The sequence below is a fragment of the Ictidomys tridecemlineatus genome, chromosome 10 (genome assembly GCF_052094955.1).
Source record: "Ictidomys tridecemlineatus isolate mIctTri1 chromosome 10, mIctTri1.hap1, whole genome shotgun sequence".
In the NCBI taxonomy this organism is placed as follows: domain Eukaryota; kingdom Metazoa; phylum Chordata; class Mammalia; order Rodentia; family Sciuridae; genus Ictidomys; species Ictidomys tridecemlineatus.
Genome location: NC_135486.1, coordinates 63023831 through 63043106, shown reverse-complemented (window position 1 = coordinate 63043106; position 19276 = coordinate 63023831). Strand labels below are relative to the sequence as shown.

The following is a 19276-nucleotide window of genomic DNA, read 5'->3' as shown; positions in this document are numbered from 1 at the left end:
GCTTCTCCTGTCATGCTGGGCGTCACCTCTCTATACCTGCCTTCCCCCACTGCCTGAGGTACCTGAGCGTTAGCCTGGGCTGGTTGGTGGAGCAGAGCCTCTGCCTTGGCTTTACCCTGGTCATCATCCATAAGTTAGGTGTGAAAATGCACAATTTTCTGAAGTGTGGCCATTTAGAAAGGAGAGAACCTGGTGTGAACAGGGTGCACTACCCTAAGACTTGCCGGTTTGGGCCTGGGTCTTCTTCCTGTTCTGTAGGCCTGTGTATTTTGAATATTGTAACCACATCCATGTTCTCACGCAAGCAAGATGCTCTTTGTAGATAGCTGAGCTGCAGCAGCCCACTGACTCTGCTTTTCCTAGCACAACTTCCCCAGGGTGCTGCTTGTAGTGGGTTATTACTTATGGGTGATGAACTGTAGCATAGGAGAGGAGGAATTTCAAATTCCCTGCACCAGCAAACCTTTGTAACTCTTAGTTTCTCCAGGACTTATGTTATTAATTGGATATTTCCCTGGAAATTGGGTAATGACAAAGCAGAAGTTGTCACACATTTCCTGCAAAAGGCCATTTAGTACATACTTGAAGCTTGGCCCAAATATTTTAGGCTGCATGGCTTCTGTTACAGCCACTCAACTCTGTGTGGCTGCAGAGAAAGCAACTGTAGACAGTCTGTATACAGAGGACCCTGTGTTTCAGTAAAACCTTATTAATGGGCATTGAAGTTTCAATTTCATATATTTTTCACATATCATGAAACAATATTCTTATTTCAATTATTTTTTAACATTTTAAAACATAAAGAGCATTCTTCTCTTGAGACTGATGCAAAGGAGGCAGCCCTCGTAGCCCAACCCCGGGGGCCTGGTTTGCTGTCCCCTGCTGTGGTGGGGGCATGCCCTTGTGGAGTTGGAAATCGGCTGGACGAGGGGGAGCATTCCCCTGCCTGTCTGGGCTGCTGCCTTGCCCAGACCAGGGGGAGGTCCCAGCTCAACGCGGAAGCCAGTGATCTCAGGGTGGTGTCTGGTACTGCTGATGATTTTCCCTGAGAAATGGGCCCATCCTGACTGGGACTTAGCTGTTTCAATATTTATCACCTTACTGTCATCACAGAATGCCGGACAAGTGTGCAGAACAATTGTTTTTTTAAATTTTTTTTTTAACTTGTAGATGGACACTATACCTTTATTTATTTTTTATGTGGTGCTAAGAATTGAACCCAGTGACTCAGACATGCTAGGCAAGCGCTCTAACACTGAGCCAAAACCCAGCCCCCAAACACTTTTTAACATACTTCCTGTCCTCTAATCCTTATAGGATAGATTGTCCCCCTTCTATAGCACCAGGAAGTGGAGGCTCAGAGGAGTTAAGCAACTTATTCAAGTTCATCCAGCCAGAAGGGGGCATGCTGGGAGCAGACACAGGTCCCCTGCTTTTTCTGACCCTGCCTGGAGCCAGTGCATCGTAGATGCTGGTGTGTGGCTGGGAAGTGACTTCTCTCCTCTGCGTGACTTTATTGGACCACTGGAATTCCTCAGTGTCTCCAGCCCCATGTCCTACCAGCCAGGCTGAAGCACCTTCAGAGGAGGTCCCTGCCCCACCCGTACCTCGTGGCACTGCCATTTTAAAACATAAAGTTAAGCAACTTTAAGCAACCCCGAGCTGTAATGGGAAGGAGGGTGGACTGGCCTGACAGTGAAATGACAGGCCACTGTTGCTTTCCAGGGGGCGAATTCACCCGGCAGGCTGAGGTGACTTTTGTGGGCCACCCAGGCAAGCTGGTCATTAAGCAGCAGTTCAATGGTATTGATGAGCACGGGCACCTGACCATCGACACGGAGCTGGAGGGCCGCCTGCCGCAGATCCCGTTCGGCTCCTCTGTGCACATGGAGCCCTACACAGAGCTCTACCACTACTCCAGCTCCGGTAAGTCCCAGCCTGGGCCAGCCCAGGGACAGCGACACATTATGCTGTGATCCAACCAGCTGTACACTCTCATGGGCCTGGCCACTCTGGGGTCTGGAAAGGAGATTATGCAGACCTTCGCTTATTACACTTCCTGTCCCCCAGTGATAGACATGGGGCGTACTTGTAGGGAATTGGTGCAAAACAGGAATAAGCTTAACTTGGAAATTAATTTAAGAGTAATTCCCTTCCCCATCATCTTTCATCAAATATCCCAACATATTTCATAGTTCAAAATAAAATAATAAAATTTTACCATAATAAACATCTATCTGTAGCTTTTAAGCTGCATTTATTCTCCATTTGTTACCAAAAAGAATTCCAGCTTTACCCATTGTTAACATTTTGCCATGTCTCTCTGTGTGCATGTGCGTGTGTGTATGTGTGTGAACATGTATGCAATTTTTTCCTGACCATTTGAGAGTGGGTTGTATATATCACAATTGTTCATCTCCTAAACACTACATGTGTTTTTCCTAAGAACAAAGACATTCTACATTATAACAATCAAAATCAGGAAATTTAATACTGATATGATTATATAATGTATAATTGGATGTATAATTTTATTTAGATCAAATTGCAGTCATATTGTTCTATCTTTACTCTCCAGGCAACATCAAACCATGAATATTTAATAATTTCACTAAGTGGCCCTTGGAAACACCTCTGAAGGAGCCTCCAGTTCTGCTGGATGCCTGTTAATTTAAGTCCTTCTCCTGTGTTCTAAAGCTTAGGCTATTTCTAGCTTTCCTCTCATGAGGAGTTGAAATGACCATCTTCACATAACTCTTGGCCAGATTTCTGACTTTTCTGAGACTCAGTTCCTAGAAACAGAGGTACTCAGTCAAACAATAGGACTTTATTTAAAAGGCCCCTATGAAATCGCTATCCAGGGCCCTGGGCTTGGTCCAGTTCTAGGGTGGGAGCCTGTGGGGGAGCCTAGGACCACACGGCGCAGCCTGCCGAGCCAGATGGCCTTTCTGGCAGGCAGCGTGTGGGAGCAGGACAGGAGGCGGCCACTGACTGGTGTTTACCCTTTGGCTTTCATACTTCTATTATGGAGCAAACTGCAGCAGAGCACAAAACTATAAAGAGTCTTTTATACATTTTTTTTTTTTTAATAGGAAGCTGAGGGTTTTGTTGCATGGGCGAATAGCAGCTGTTCTGCTTTGGGGTGGCCTCTCCTCTCCTCTGCTGAGGTTTGCTCAGGACACTTGAGTAGTTTTGCCAAAACTGTCTGCTAAGATGCATTTACTGTTCCCTTTTTTAAATATGACAGTACTGCTTGGTTGAGGTGGTGTGGTGCAAGCCCTGTTTACTGACTCCCAAGTGAAATCAACTACAGAAAGCAGGGAGCCTGCTGCTCGTCATATAGTGAGTGCTCAGGAAATGGTGGTTGTCTTGGTAATAGGGTCAGTTTGCTTGCTTCCAAAAATTTTGCCTATGTGACTTCATTTAATCTGCACCCAGCTCATTCCGCAAAAGAAACCAAGGCTAGTGCTGCTGGCACTACTCTTCCTGCTAGACTTTGCCTCTAGTTCTGGGAGACCTAGGCACCTACAGAGAGTTATTTGATTCACAAAGGAGCTGATATGATTAATAACGCTAGGGCTATCGGTGATGGCCAGGAACATGTGGCAGGCAGCATGTGTGGCCTTCCTCCTCCAGTCCATGGGCTTGCCTTCCGGTTGCATCACGGACCAGATGCCACCTGTGGTTTCAAAGCCCTAGATGAGGAGGTGAAGGTCTCTGTCTTTTTCCCACCCAGTGATCACTTCCTCCTCCACCCGGGAGTACACAGTGACGGAGCCCGAGCGGGACGGGGGTGCGCCTTCCCACACCTACACCTACCAGTGGCGCCAGACCATCACCTTCCAGGAGTGTGTCCACGATGCTTCCCGGCCGGCCCTCCCCAGCACGCAGCAGCTCTCTGTGGACAGCGTTTTCGTCCTGTACAACCAGGAGGAGAGGATCCTGCGCTACGCTCTCAGCAACTCCATCGGGCCTGTGCGGGGTAAGGGACGGAGCCTTGCCTCTCTCTGCCCTCGCTCTTTGGAAACCCCGCTCTGTGACTTTGGGGTTTTGATCTGTTACTCTCCTAGGAAAACTGTGCTCAAATGTCTTCTGAAAAGAAAATTGCTTGTCAGCTGTGATTCTTGCCAAACCCAGTTAGGATCCCGTGGGGGAGGGTGCCGAAAGCTAACAGATGAGTGACGCTTCGGGGTCCCAAGTTGCTGGCTTGGACAGGACATTTTAAAATTTTTGTTTTTGTTTTTAATCGGTACATTAATACTCGTGCATATTAGTGAGGTATAGTGATTCATTTCTACGCAGGTATACTATGTGTGATGATCAGGTCAGGGAAATTGGGTATTCATCCCTTAAACATTATCATTTCTTTGAGTTGAGACAGTCTTAATTCCCTCTGTTGGCTATTTTGAAGTAAATGCCATTAACCTCAGTCCCCTGCTGGGCTATAGCTGCACCCCGTGAGCCCCTTTTCCCCTCTCCTCGCTGTCCCTACCCTCTGGTTTTCACTATTCTACTCATATGTCTATGAGTTCAACTACATTAGCTATATTGAGCCCCTGCATTTAAGTGACATTGGACAGGGTTTGTCCTTCAGTGGCTGACTCATTTTATTTAACATCGTGTCATGGATGACAGGATTCCATTCTTTTTTGGGGGAGTGGGTACTGGGGATTGAACTCAGGGGCACTCAACCACTGAGCCACATCCCCAGCCCTACTTTTTAAAAATATTTATTTTTTAGAAGTAGTTGGACACAATACCTTTATTTTGTTTATTTATTTTTATGTGGTGCTGAGGATTGAACCCAGGGCCTCGAATGTGCTAGATGAGCGCTCTGCCGCTGAGCCACAATCCCAACACCCCCCAGCCCTATTTTGTATTTTATTTAGAGACAGGGTCACACTGAGTTGCTTAGTGCCTCATTGTTGCTGAGGCTGGCTTTGAACTCATGATTCTTTTGCCTCAGCCTCCCAAGCAGCTGGGATTATAGGTGTGCACCACTGTGCCCAGTGGATTCCATCCTTTATGGCTGACTGACATTCCATCGTGGTCGTCTACCGTGATTTCTTCATCCCTTCCTACGGGACCTCTCAATCACCCAGATACTCCACCCTGGAGACACCGTGTGCTTAGGGCCTGAGGAAATGTGAATGAGTCATGCACAGAGCCCAGGCCCAGCTCTCCGAGACTCGCACCCCCCGGCTGGGTTGGTGGAAGGGAGGACTGCCAGGGAAGTGCTGTTGCCACATGTCAGCGCCTGTCTTCCCATTGTCCCCATGAGGTCCTGCATAACTGGGACATGTCCCTTTTCCAGATGTGATTCTTCTTCCATCCTCAAGTCACTTCCTCAACTATTGGTTTGTCCCTGGTTAGCTCTGGGACAGCGGGAAGTAGCTGAGGCTCTCCCTGTTGACAGCCGTGCCTCTGAGCATCAGGAGTCAGCACAGCACTCCCCACCCTTCTTTTTTCTTTTTTTTTTTTTGGTACTGGGGAAAGGACTCAGGGGTGCTCAACTACTGAGCTATATCCCCATCCCCCCACCCACTTAAAAAAATTTTTTTTGAGACAGGATCTCACTAAGTTGCTGAGGGTCTTATGAAATTGCTGAGGCTGGCCTTGAACTTGTGATCCTCCTTTCTCAGCCTCCTGAGTCACTGGGATTACAGGAGTGTGCCATGATGCCTGGCACATTTTTTTTTTCCTTGAAGGAACAGATAGTAAATATTTCAGCTTCTGCCAGCCACATACATCTCAGCTCTGCCATGGCAGCTTGAAAGCAGCCTTAGACCATTTGTAAGTGAATGGGTGTGACTGGTTGCCAGTAAAACTTTATTTTCAGAAACAGGGAGGGAGCCAGGTAGAAGAGGGTTGCAGGAAATGCAGGAGCCGGCTCAGCCCCCACTGCTCTGGGTCACCAGTGGAGCTTGCTATCTGGGGCAGGAGGCCTGCGGGAGTGCCTGACCACTCACTGGATCCCACTCACTGCCTCTGCCTTCACAGATGGTTCCCCAGATGCCCTTCAGAACCCTTGCTACATCGGCACTCATGGGTGTGACACCAACGCGGCCTGTCGCCCTGGACCTGGGACACAGTTCACCTGCGAGTGCTCCATTGGCTTCCGAGGAGACGGACAGATCTGTTACGGTATAGCCTTTGATTCTGGCTCGCTGGGGCTGGGGCTGGGGCAGTCGGGCTAGCAGGAGCATCCAGATTCTGCAGGGCCAAGAGCTGGGTCCGGGGTGGAAGTTCAGGTGAGATGCAGATGCCGAAGGACGTGCCACGCCTGAATGGTGGACGTCAGCACTGCTGTCCCGGGTGAGGGGGGCTCTGTCCCTGTAGTACAATACATGTGACGTGCAGATGCCCAGTGGCCAGCAGTGACCCTGGGCCACACTGCTCTCCGTGCTGAGCACACAGGGCTGAATGGAGGTGAGAGCCAGTGACGTAGCTGTGGCTGGGTTCACCCTGCGCTGTTTGCATTTAGTGCTTCACAAACACCATATCATCTAATTCTCCAGCACTTTCATAGGATAGAGTCTTTCATTCTTCTTTTAAAAGCTGAGATTTAATTGTGGTAAAATGTGCCATTTTTAACTATGCCGTTCAGTGCGGTTAAGGACATTCTGCTGCTCTGTAGCCACTGTCCTCCAGAACCCTTCATCTCACACGACTGACTATGAGCCCGTTAAATAACCTCTTCTCTTCCCTTGGGTCACTGGCCACCATTCTACTGTCCCTATGAATCTGATGATTCTTGGAACCTCAAGTGAATGGAATCACACAGTATTTGTCCTTCTGTGATGGGCTTATTTCACATACTGCAATGTTCTCAGAGTTCTTCCACGTAGCACATGTCAGAATTTCCTTTTTTGAAGACTGAATAATATTCCACTGTGTACACATACCACATTTTATTTCTCTATCTGTCAGTTGATGGGCACATGGGCTGCATCCACCTTTTTGGCTGTTGCCAATAATGCTGTTGTGAACACTGTTGAAGCCTCTGTTTTCTGTTCTTTGGGCTGTATACTCCAAATGGGGTTACTGGATTTATATTGTCATTCTATGCTTATTTTTTTGAGAAACCCCCACACCACTTTCCATAGCAGTTGTGCCGTTTTGCACTCCCATCAATAGTGCACAAGGTTCCGATTTCTCCATATCCTTGACAGCACTTGTTATTTTTTTAAATAGAGGCTCATTAACATGAGCCAGTGACAAAGAATATTTGAACTCAAGCCTGTGACTTGACCATCTGCATTACTTTGCCTTCTTGAAGCACTTATTTTATTATTTATGACTTTACTTCAAAAGCTTTCATGTGAATAGCTTGATATTTATATTTGTTAATCCAGTACCAGAGCAAGAATGTCTGGCCTCTCAACCAGCACTATTTAAATCTGCAGTAAAGAGCCCCCTAGTAAGGGTAAGGAATGCTCGACCTGAGGTTCCCTGGCGCAGGGAGGAGTGTATTCACATGTTTGCCCAGAAAAACAGGCAGCTCCCTCCACCCTTGCTTGACTGGGGAATCAGAATTTGGCAAGTAAACAGCCTTGGAATTTGGGAATAATGCCTTAAGTCTGGAATTCAACTCCACTGACTGATTGTGGCTTTGGTGTGTGATTCAATGTGAAGCTCAGCAGGTCCTGAGGCAGGATATGTGGCATTTGCTTCCGTGACCCTTGCATGCAAGGTGCTCATTGGGGTGCCTGAAGCATCGGAGGGCAGGGCCTTGACGCAGAGACAGGTTGTGTGCTTGTTTGGCCAGCTTGCTGATAGCTTTGTAGTGTGGAAGAATCCAATCTGAGATTCACCTTCCTGATAACACTCCACCCCAGAGGACACCTGCTCACCTAAACTGTCAATTGCCCAGTCTTTCCCTAAGGAGCTAGGTGGTCTTGGGTGACTGTTTTGACCCAGGACAGTCCCAAGCAGCACAGCACTGTGTGGATATGCAGAGCTCTCCTGCACTGTGCAGAGGTGATGGACACCATGCAGGGTGAGCCTCCTTCATTCGCCCACACCTCCTCAGTCCTTATGCAGTCACAGCAGCTTCATAAGCCACCTGAGTGTTGGAGAGTTGGGGGGTCCCCAGCCTGCTGCTGCTGACTGTGACCTTCAGGCTGATTCTGCTCTTGGCACCTTAGCTTGGTGCAGAGGTGGCTTCAGCTCGGAAGGCTCAGCCAGACGTGCTTCATGCCATCAGCTGCTATCCTCGGAAGTTCTCAGAGGCCCTTGCCCAGGAGGGCAGGTGGTCACGTGCATTGCTTTTGTGCTGAGGTCAGTCATCATTCTGGAATGTTAGCTCTGTGGAATGTGGGGCTGTTCCCAGTCGGGCTGGTCATTGTTCTGGGTCATTACAACTTGCTTCAGAGTGTTAATGCATCGGGACATGAGGCTTTCAATAGGAAATTGCATTAAGCAGATCGCTTTGTGTGTTATTATGACCTGGGAAGTGCCTAGGAGGAGAATGAGGATGAGCCTTTGTGACTCGGTGTGTGTGCTATTGATATAATGACTCCTGGCGTTCAACACAAGCTGGCTTTGGTTAGACGTCTCACAGCGAACTTCCCAGGTAATTTGGAGATTTCCCATTGAACCAAAGCACTCTCATTTTCTGTACCTGTCAGAACAGTGCCTGTGTGCTTCTCAATTTGGAGTCTGTTGAGACTGTACTGGTTAATCTCTCATGGAGTAATTTTTTTTTTTTGAGTATGTAGAAGGCATTTAACAAATAAATAATGAAGCATGTCTCCTCAAAGATCTGGCCTTTAAAAAAAGAGCTGAATTGGAGCAATAGTTCTTGAAAATATGTGAAAAGTAGCCACTGTAGAAAAAAAAAAAAAGCAAAAAAGAATAATCCAGGATTTTGCTATTGGACTGGAGAGTGATTATGTGAAGGGAATATTTCTCCAGAGAGAAGGTTGACCGGAAACTAAAGAATAAGCATCTTCAAGCAGACACCATGGTATGCCATGAGAAACAGTTGTCACAGTTACCAGGTCACTATTCCCAATAAAGAAAGGTTTAAGGTTCTGGCCTCAATTTATAGAAGAGGAGATTTAAATTACACCTCAGGAAAAATTTCCACACTGCAAGGACCATGAAATACTCACAGGAAATTTCGAGAGTCTTGTCTCTAAAGAAAGGACATCCGGCTTGGCTTGTATGTGTACACCTGTGTGGTGGGGGTGGCTGTGCTTTGTCCCTCTGCTCCGAGATCCTGTTTGTCTCTGGTTCTGTAGGCCGAGCATGTGGAAAGAGCCCGATTGCTTAATGAGCTATTTCAAAACACATAGCTTCCCTCTCTATAAATGTTCCCGGGGAGGAATGGAGCTTGGAAAAGTTCCCCTGGTGATCTTGCTCTTCTGTCTTCTTGATTGAAAACTATTGCTCTGCACTCTGCTGCTGGTGGGGTGGGTCTAAGCCTGTTGGGTCCTGTAGCCTGTACAGTGCGTCTGGCCATCTGTGCGAGAAGAACCCTCTGGGGGCAGTGGTGCAGGGGTGGGCACTGGGATGTCTCTCCCAGGCTGTTGGTGGCAGCCGGCAGATGGAGTGGTGAGGTCCACCCTTGCTGCCCGACCCCAGCCCCACCCTAGCCCTAGCTCGTACTGTTCCGTAACCTTCCAGCTGTGCTTGGCACAGACCTCTCGCCGTTGAGATCCTGTCTCTCTCACACACACTTTTTTAAAAGAGTTGACTAGTATTTGGGTTTTTAGTAGGAGGGATTTTGCTGGGTACAGGACTAACTATGGGGCTGATATGGCAAAAGTGCTTGTCCAAGAAGCCAGCAAGCATTTGTTTCACCCAGGATGGGACTGGCTAGATGGGCCATTGGAGGTAGATAATGGGGAGGGGACTTCACAGGGGGAAGGGAGGCGAGTGGCCTCAGCCATTATGGAATCCTGTGCACACATCTCAGACACTCTGAGAATGGTGTTGGCGTGGGAAGGACCTGTTTCACCCCATCGGTGGATAGGTAACCAGGGTTATGAGAGGTTCGCTCAGTTTTTTGTCTGCGCCAACCAGCCTTACACTAGTGGCAGCTGCAGACTGATCCCCAAAGCCTAGTGGCCATCTGAAGGCCGTGTCCCTGCAATCAGCCAAATCCTTCACCATGGCTGGAGGTTGAGGGTGGATACCTGATAATTTTAGAAGTGACGTGCCTTGAGCATGCTAGGCATGCCTTTGGCCTGCATCCATTTTCTGTAACCCTCCGAAGATCCTTCAAGATGATTATTAATATGATTATTTACCAATGGGGAAACTGAGGCTGAGTAGTTGGGTAACTTGTTCAAAACCACAAGAGCTAGTAATAAAAGCAGGTAGGATTTGAACCTAGCATATTCAACTCCAAAACATGTCTTCCCCTGTACATCACCCCAAGGCAATGGCTGTAGTACTGTCATATGAAAGGACATCACCCTACTGGCCAGCTTTCTGTCTTATTGAAACCAGAGTTTGAGACAGAATTGGGTTCTCCACTTACTGCTGGTGGGTGCAGCCTGTGCAAGCTGCAGGTCTCTGCAGCCGAGAAAGCCCATTTTAGTGTTGGCAGCTAATTACAGCACGATGCCTGCCAGTCAGTGCCAAGGGTCATGGCCAGCAAAACTGGAGGGGCAGGGGCAGCTCTGAGGGGTGGACTGTGTGCTTCAGTGTTGCAGCAGACCTCAGAAGCTTGCCACCAACTTCCTTCCAGCTTCTTGTTGCTATGGAAGGTCAGGGTCAAAGGAGTAGAATTTTTTTTAAGATACAAAGAAAAGACCCAACAACTCAGGAGGCTGAGTCAGGAGGATCACAAGTTCCAGTTCAACCTCAGGAACTTAGCAAGGCCCTATGCAACTTAATGAGATCCTGTCTTAAAATAAAAAATAAGAGGGACTGAGGACCTACCTCAGTGCTAAAGCTCCCCTAAGTTCAATCCTCTGTACAAAAAAAGATCCCTTGCAGGAACAAGAGAGAAGAATGATGGGGGCTGATGCCTGAGTAGGAGTTTTATATAATACTTGGGTCTGTGCTATGAGTCCAAACTTATGCTAATCAGAGTTTGAAAAGCACTAATGATATTGGTCCAAATTTATGCTAATCAGGTTTGGAAAAACATTAGTGGCTATTGGTCCAAGCTTAGGCTAATCAGGGTTGGGAAAAGGCTAGTGCTATTGATTGGCCTTGCCTCCCTTGCAGGTCTGCCCCACTTCTGTATTCCTGCTGCTTGTTCTTGGGGAGGTAGGAGGCTGAGGTCCTGGGATGGTGGATGTTCAGGGTATTTGGCTGTAGCACTGTGTGGAGCGGGTGCCACAGTGGGCATGGGCTGGGTCTCCATGGGGCTAGGTGTGCCCGGGCTTTCTGAGCCTTGGGTCCATGATGGCATGGCAGGCTCCTTGTGCTGCCTGTACTTCAGCCTGAGTGCACTGCCACTCTGCAGCTCTGGAACAAGGACTTGCCTTCCTCTGAGTTGATGACTTTCCTTTTAGTCCGTTAAGCTTCAGATAATGTTTGAATGTTCACATTAAGCTCTATATTGTCCAACTTTTCTTTGTAACTGTAATTGGAGAAAGATCACATTTTTAAGCCATAATGTGTTTAATATGCTCTCAAGTTTAGGCTTCTATCCAGAGTCCCTTGTCCCTGTGTCCTTAAAATTTGTCTTTGTGAATCTTCTGTGAGCAGACATGGGCTCCAGGGGAGGTGGAGGAAGGACCCGCTTACTTAGGAAATGGGCCTGGGATCCGCTCTCTGAAGCCATGCACAGAAAAAACACATTCATTTCACTCTATTTTGGGGATGTATAAAAATCTGCCCGAAAATCAGTCTATTTTATTATATTCATTGCCATTTGAAGAGGCTAAGAGTATGTTTGTAAACTTTGCTGCAGATATTGACGAATGTTCCGAGCAACCCTCCGTGTGTGGCAGCCACGCGATCTGCAATAACCACCCGGGGACCTTCCGCTGCGAGTGTGTGGAGGGCTACCGCTTCTCAGATGCGGGGACGTGTGTGGGTAAGTTCTCCAGGCAACATTTCAAAGCGTGTCATGGTGCCTGCTGACTCCCGTGGGAGAGGGATCGTTCTGGTATCGGTCCTGGTGGAGCAGATGACCTTTCTGCTATCAGACGGGCAGTTTCCAGAGGACCGTGGACCGTTCCTCTGCCCTCCCCCTACCTGGAGAGTCAGGCTGAAGGAGTTTCATCTGCAACTGTAACACCGTCCTCTCCCTTGCTGCAGGTGTCCACAATGCGTTTGCTTCATCATTAAGCTTCTCCTAATCATTCTCCGTATGCTTTTAGTGGCTATGAAAGCTCTTCGACTTGCTTCTCCCTAATCAATAATTAGCAGTGGTGGGTGCAGCAGAAGGACCAATTTCGGGCACCTTTATGCTATTAGCTGTCATAGACCAGATTCTCCATGAGTTACGTCTAAAATCCCACTCCATGTATTTATGCATATTAATTTTATAAACCGCAGGTCACAGTGTACCGTTTTAGTCTTTTAAAAAAATTTTTTTTAGTTGTAGATGGACACAATACCTTTATTTATTTTTTAAAATTTTTGTGTGGTGCTGAGGATCAAACCCAGTGCCTCATACATAGGCAAGCACTCCACCACTGAGCCATAAACCCTGCCCAACTTTTTAGTCTTACTGAGGCAAGTAGATACTACTGACTATGCTAGCTATGCTCTTGGTGGTTGATGGTTTGGTGGTGGGGACAACGGGCCAGTCACAAATAGCATTGTCTAAACCCTTTCTTGTTCTGCCACTGCTCGTTGACCTTGGTTCCAAGGACATTAAGGTTTCCAGGTGTAGAGGGCCGCGTGCTGGATGGCCACCTGAGCTCAAAGCATCTGCCAGCGTAAAGCAGATACTCACGTGGGGTCAGCTAGCTATCCCTTTGTCCTTCCTGCCTGCGTGCAGCGCCTGGGGTACTTTCTCTGTGCTCTGTCTTGCAGCTCAGACGAGGAGCCAAGGTCACAGGGTGAGGTGTGTCTCAGGGTGGAGGGAACAGACAGTTCTCATGTTTTGAGTGTGACCCAAACATCTGCAGGCTCAGGGAGGCCCGTCCCCTACACAGCTGGGATTTCAGCTTGCTCGGCTGGAGTTTTGTCTTTTTCCTCTCGACAGAGAACATCAGTTTCTCTGTATTTGGCCTGACTTCCTTCTCTGCTTTTTGAGGTCAAAGAGATTCCAAATTTTGCTTTTAATGGTAACACCATCTACCGTCCATGTTGTCTCAAGCTGGATAATGGCTTCTTTACCCCTTGCGTGGTGGTGCGCATAGTAACTGAGGTCCATTCTGGGACACGTGTGGGCGGCATGGTGGCCTGGATCTGACCATGCCTGATGTCCACGCCCATTGGAGGGGTAGGGAGAGTGCTGTGCAAATGTCTGCTCCTGGTCATTTGATTTTTGAGGACACTCAACCTCCCTGGGCCTCAGTTCCTTATCTGTAAGGCAACAGTCTGGACTTGACCTGTGGTTTCCTGTGTCCCATGGAGCTCTTGGAGGTGCCTCAGGAGTTTCTCAGGCCACAGGGAGGCCACAGGCAGACCCTTGTTCTTTCCTCCTGGTCACTAGCCTTCTATTTTTCTATATATCAAATTCTGAGTGAGGTGTTTGAATAGTGGATTCCACGGCTCAAAAACGAGGGTGAGCAGTGCAGGTCATCACTGATCCCCGGTTTCAGCTGCATGAGGTTTCCTCTCACCCCTTCCCCCAGCCACCTGCAGCGTCCCAGGCACCTCCATCCTGCTTATCCCTTTACCCTGTTTGTCAGCTCTTTGGGCAGTCTCTGGGAACCAGGTCTAGCTGAACACATTTAAATAGCTGGCTTGTCACTGCATAATTGAGTATCACTTCATCTCCTTCCTTCAGTGTCATTCATAGAAATGTGGGCTGGGACGGTTTCTCTGTGGGACAGATAGGTAAAGGGGCAGAATGAGTCCTGGCAGCTTAGGAGGCTGACCGAGCCCTTCCAGCTACTTGGGGCTGGGGCTCGGGCAGCACACATGGCTGGTCACAGGGGAGTCTCCCTTCATGACCACTGTCCATTACTGGGGAGTAGTAGACTCGCATACTGGTATTTTCTATAAGCCTATGACTTTCTTTTCCACTTGATGCAAACTTCTGTAGTTAACTGAAATATTAAAAACATTTTTGAAGGAGATGGTCCCTAGCTTGCCCATAATTCACCTTAGATGTACCTGAGTGGACATGGCCCTGGAATACTGGTCTTGCATATGGGGCGTGGAGACCTGGAGATTCTGCTTGTCCCTCAATAGGACATCTCTACAGCACACATTATGCACCAGCCCCTGTCAAGGCAGGAACAGGGCCAAACTCAGGTGAAGGTTACTGTGCACAGATCCCCTGGCCTTGCCTTACTTAGTGTTCCTGTCCCCTTCCTTGCTAGCTGTTAGGAAAAGCTGACCACCATGATCTTCATTTTAGAACTCTCAGTAATGGGGCTTTATGAAACCTCCTTTGCTCCCTGCCCTTCCCTTCCTTCCCTCCATTTGTCCTTCCTCGGCATCTTCTTTCCTCTCCTGTTCCTCATGTTCCAGTTCTGACCTGCCTGTGTCTCTCAGTGACCCTGCCTGTCAAACCAGCATGGTAAGCCACCCTGCTGTCCTCCTTAGCCGGTCATTGCTCTTCAGGAATAAATGAACCAAAAAGGTGAAATCCTGCCTTGAGAATCTTTTCAAATCCTGTTCTAGAACTTTCCTGTCCCCTCATCCTGTGGCTCCCCTTTGCTGAATGGGTAGGGAGGTAAGGAAGTCGCCTCTCTGCAGTCCAGGGCCTCCGAGGAAAGGGGGCTATGCTGGTGCCCCACTAGGGTATCAGCTCTTCTTGAAGTTCTTGTTTAGCTTTGCTCTTGTGGCACTGGCCACTGGCTCTCCGGAGTACCACGCTGCTTTCTGCATGCACAAACCAGTAAGGCCATCTGGACGCCCTGAACTCCTTATCTCAGGAGAACTGGAGGAAATTCACACTCAGCTGAATTGCACAATTCAGATAGAAATCACAAATAAGCAAATCACAGCTCCCTGAGCGTCAGCAGCCGGGCTGTGGAGCACCGGTGGCTCTCTGCACCTCCAGGCTCAGCTCATGCTGGACACAGCCTCAGCCCTTCTCACGGCAGCTTGAGGGAGCAGCTCTCTAGCCCTGTACCACTCTCCCTCTGCCCCAGTGTTGGCAGCCCAGCTTCCAACTGGTTGTTCCCAGTGCCAGCTGCTCTGCGTTGACAGATCTTAGTGCAGCCAGCTCTGCTGTACTGGAGTCAAAGGTGACAGCCAGGGACCCCCACCCCCACCCCCCCAAGTGGCCTTATCAGAACTTCTGCTGCAGCACAAGGAAGTATCTCACACACTGTTCTGATAAAGGGCGGGAGCGAGGGGGGGGGCTGCTTATATAGACAAAGAGGCAGGCTCAGGCCTGTCCAGTGTCCTGCAGCTGGCCACAGACCTTCTGCTGAGTCATGGGGAGTGGAGGGACTCCTTGGGACCTGATTGGGGACAGCTGAAGGGCTGCAGAGGGGCGGAATCATTAGGATGGACCTGGACAGAGGCCACCAAAGCTAAATGTCTGAACACTAAGGTGTTCGGGACAAACCTTAGCTGTTAACAACAGAGGAAAAATTTAAGAAGTACCTGGTCGGGGGCACCGGGCCTTCTCCATCTCAAACTACCAGACCTGTGGAGGGCACATTGCCACAGGGAGACCTAGGAAGTATTTTCCTTCCAACTGGTATAAAAACATTAGCTTTCAAATGCTTTATGGTACTAAACTATCTATTTTTGTGCTATTGGGGGGGGACTCTGGCAATGGTTGTGAACATGCTGTCTGCCCAGGGGGCCCAAAGTTGTAGACCCTGTGTGTCTCAGATCCTTGGCTCCAAAGCCACCCCAGCAGGGTTGCCATGGGAGTGTGGCCTCTGCAAATGTCCTGCCTCTGGGTCCAGATGAGGAGGAGCTTGGTCCTGGGGCCTGTCGCAGGCTGTGGTGTAGTTAGTGGCCTGGGCCAGAGCCTGAGGTGAAGCCAAGGTGGGGCCAGGCTGAATGCCCAACCAGGGTGTTGGTTAGTGAGGATGTGTGACACAGTCCAGGAAGAGGGGACAGCAGGAAACAGAGGAGAGCACGTTGACACCCACACACCTGGCGTCCAGGCACTGTCCCTCATTCATACTCCACTGGGCCAAAGCATAGGCGTGGAGGGGTTTGGGAGGTGCCCACTGCTCAGGGACTCTTCCACCAGCGGGTGATAACCTTTTGTTCCGAAGCCATTGTGGACCAGCGTCCCATCAACTACTGTGCCACCGGCCTTCACGACTGTGACATCCCGCAGCGGGCCCAGTGCGTCTACACGGGAGGCTCCTCTTACACCTGCTCCTGTCTGCCCGGCTTCTTTGGGGATGGCCGAGCCTGCCAAGGTGCGTGGTGCCCCCTTTCCCACCAGGTAACCCAAAAGGGTCCCTAGGTGGGGCTTGTGCTCCGCTGGTCACCAACTTGCCCTGGACGATAAGAAAGAATGGTCCTCCCAGCTCCCCTGGGAAGTGGGCAGCTGACCTCTGCTGTAGCTGGAACCACATGCTTTCCCAGGGGCTGTTCTCTGCCCATGCTGATTTGTCCTATGTGACTGTCTGTGACTGTCTCGCTGAGGCGACAGCTAGACACCTGCTCTCTGTTGGGGACTGGGAATGTTGTTTGTCTTGCACAAAAGGACAAACAGTGCTTGCATGCCCAGAGCTTGAAGTCCATGCTTTTATTTAGTAAAATAAATAGCTTTTATTTAGTAAATACATAGTTTTATTTAGTAAAATACATAGTTATTCAGCCGGCTCACTCCAGCCTCTCCACAAAAAGCAAAGTTTCCTAATTGGATAAATGATGACAGAGTCAGAGAGTAAATGACACCTTAGAGTTCAGGTTTGGCATCAGCCCATCCTAGGAGACAGGGTGCCCTGGAAGGTGATTCTGGGTAAGATGATCCATGAACAGATCACCCTGAGTCTCTTGGATGCAAAATTGCTTAAAACTGTACCATAGAGTGTTTCTGAAAAGTGCATACTTTATATAAGATCAGCCATGACCTCTGAGTTACTCTGTCTTCGTTACTGCACAAGTGAATTTTCTCTCATCCATGAGGCTCTTCTATCCAGCAGTTAATGATCTGTCTTCAAATGCCCAGCCATTTCTGAAGCTCTCATTGATGATGGGAGGGGTCATCTTAAGGTGCAGATGAATCCTCTCTTTCCCCTTCGGCAAGCGTGACATTTTCATGAGAATATTATTGCCAAGGTGAAACACATTAGGTGGAAAGGTACTAGATGGAACTGAGGACCTCGTGTCCTGATAATTAATATTTAGCTGGGCATGATGGCACACACCTGTGATCCCAGCCACTGGAGAGGCTGAGGCAGGAGGATCACAAGTTTGGGGCCAGCCTCAGCATCTTAGCAAGCTTAGTGGTAAAGTGCTCCTGGGTTCCATCCCCTTGTCAAATAAAGAAGAAAGAAAATTAACATAAGATGACTTTAAAGTCACTGCTCTCAGATCGGCAGCTGGCCCCCATAGATTTGAGCAAGTGCCTTACGTTGCTGTGTAAGCCTCAAATTCCAGAAGCAGTCTCACTCTCCTGGCCCTGTGACTGTTTTGCAGATGTGGACGAATGTCAGCCCAGCCAATGTCACCCCGATGCCTTCTGCTACAATACCCCAGGCTCCTTCTCGTGCCAGTGCAAGCCTGGCTACCAAGGAGACGGCTTCCGATGCGTGCCTGGAGGTGAGGTGGTGGGACATGCGGGCCTGGTAGCCATCTCCCTGCCTAGGGGTGCCGAGTACATGGCCCCTGGGCAGGGGGCAGAGGGGAGGCTCTGGGGAGGGGCCTATGATTCTCGAGGTGGGAGATGGGAGCCCAGGCTGCAGCACAGAGCTACTCTGGTGTGCACTGCACAACCCAGTGGGCAGCACAGGGACCATGCTTGCTAGCAGCCTGGAGCCCACCACCTTGGACTGCAGAATAAGGACTGGCCTGTTTGTCGGAGTTCTCCAGAGAAACAGAGCCCAAAGGACACATACGTGTGTGTGTGTGTGTGTGTGTGTGTGTGTGTGTGTGTGTGTGATTTATTACAAGAGTTGAGTCAGATAATTACGGAAGCTGACAAATCCCAAGATCTGCAGTAGATAAGCAGGAAACTCAGGAAAGTTGGCGGCCTGGTTCTAGTCCAGAGACCAGCAGGCACATGAACCAGGAAGAGCCAATGCTTTAGTTCAGGTCTTGAGATGGGGGAATCAAAGTTCCCCTTTGGAAATCTCTGAGCAGAAGAATTCTGTCCTTACTCAGGACAGGGTCAGCATCTTTGTTGTGGTCAGCCTTCAGCCAATTGGACTGGACCCACCTACATTAGGGAGGATGATCTGCTTTACTCAGCCTATCGATTTATATATTAATCTCATCCAAACACAATCTGTGGAAACACCTAGAATAATGTATGACCAAATATATGGGCACCATGTGGCCCAGTCAAATTGACATAAAATTAGCAGGTTCCTAAAGAGCCCTGGGGAATGGAGTTGACTTGAGGGTATGGGACATGGTGAAGGGCCCAAGCTAAGGGAAGATGCAGACTGAGGACTCCTTGGAAGAGAGCCTGGATTGCCTGTATTCCAGACCCAGACATGCATCTTCTACAGTCACTGATGACCTGAGACTCATGTGGCTGCTTCCTAGAGCACAAGGTCCCAGTGGCTCCAGGCAGCCCAGGCAGGAGTCTGGGGGACTCTCAGCAGATGTTGTTGATTGCGTGAGCCTAGCTGGCTGTTGTTTGTGCAGAACCTGTAACATGCTGGGTGCTTGTGTTGGTCATATTTCTATCATGTTAACAAAATACCTGAGAAAATCAACTTAAAAGGAGGAAGGTTTATTTTGTTTCTTGGTTTCAGTCCGTGGTTGGTTGGCTCTGTGGTTTCTGGGCCTGTTTGAGTCGAAACCTCATGAAGGGGAACATGTGGTGGAACAGGGCTGCCCACCTCTCAGTGGCCATGAAATGGGGGGGGCCTGGGGTCCTAGTATCCCTTTGAGGCCACGCCCCCAATGACCTAACTTCCTCCCACCAGGCCCTGCCTGCTAAGGGTTCCACCTCCTCCCAAGGGCACCACAGGCCCCCCAGAGGCTGGCAAGCCTCCAACTGTGGCCCTTGGGGGATGTTTAAGATCCAAACCATGGAGGGCCTGCAGCCCCTGCTTCATGATGAGCCGTGCTGATCTTCTCAGGCGAGTTTTTT

At 49.1% G+C, this 19276-nt stretch overlaps 1 protein-coding gene across 1 annotated transcript in view; it reads left to right on the top strand.

Moving 5' to 3' along the window:
• Nid1 (nidogen 1) overlaps positions 1–19276 on the top strand; it is a 69980-nt gene that overhangs the window by 26805 nt on the left and 23899 nt on the right. Inside the window, exons 7-12 of the mRNA XM_005320355.5 lie at positions 1726–1926; positions 3737–3982; positions 6001–6144; positions 11876–12001; positions 16275–16424; positions 17653–17775. Coding sequence (XP_005320412.2) covers positions 1726–1926; positions 3737–3982; positions 6001–6144; positions 11876–12001; positions 16275–16424; positions 17653–17775 — 990 coding nt within the window. The remainder of the gene's footprint in view (positions 1–1725; positions 1927–3736; positions 3983–6000; positions 6145–11875; positions 12002–16274; positions 16425–17652; positions 17776–19276) is intronic.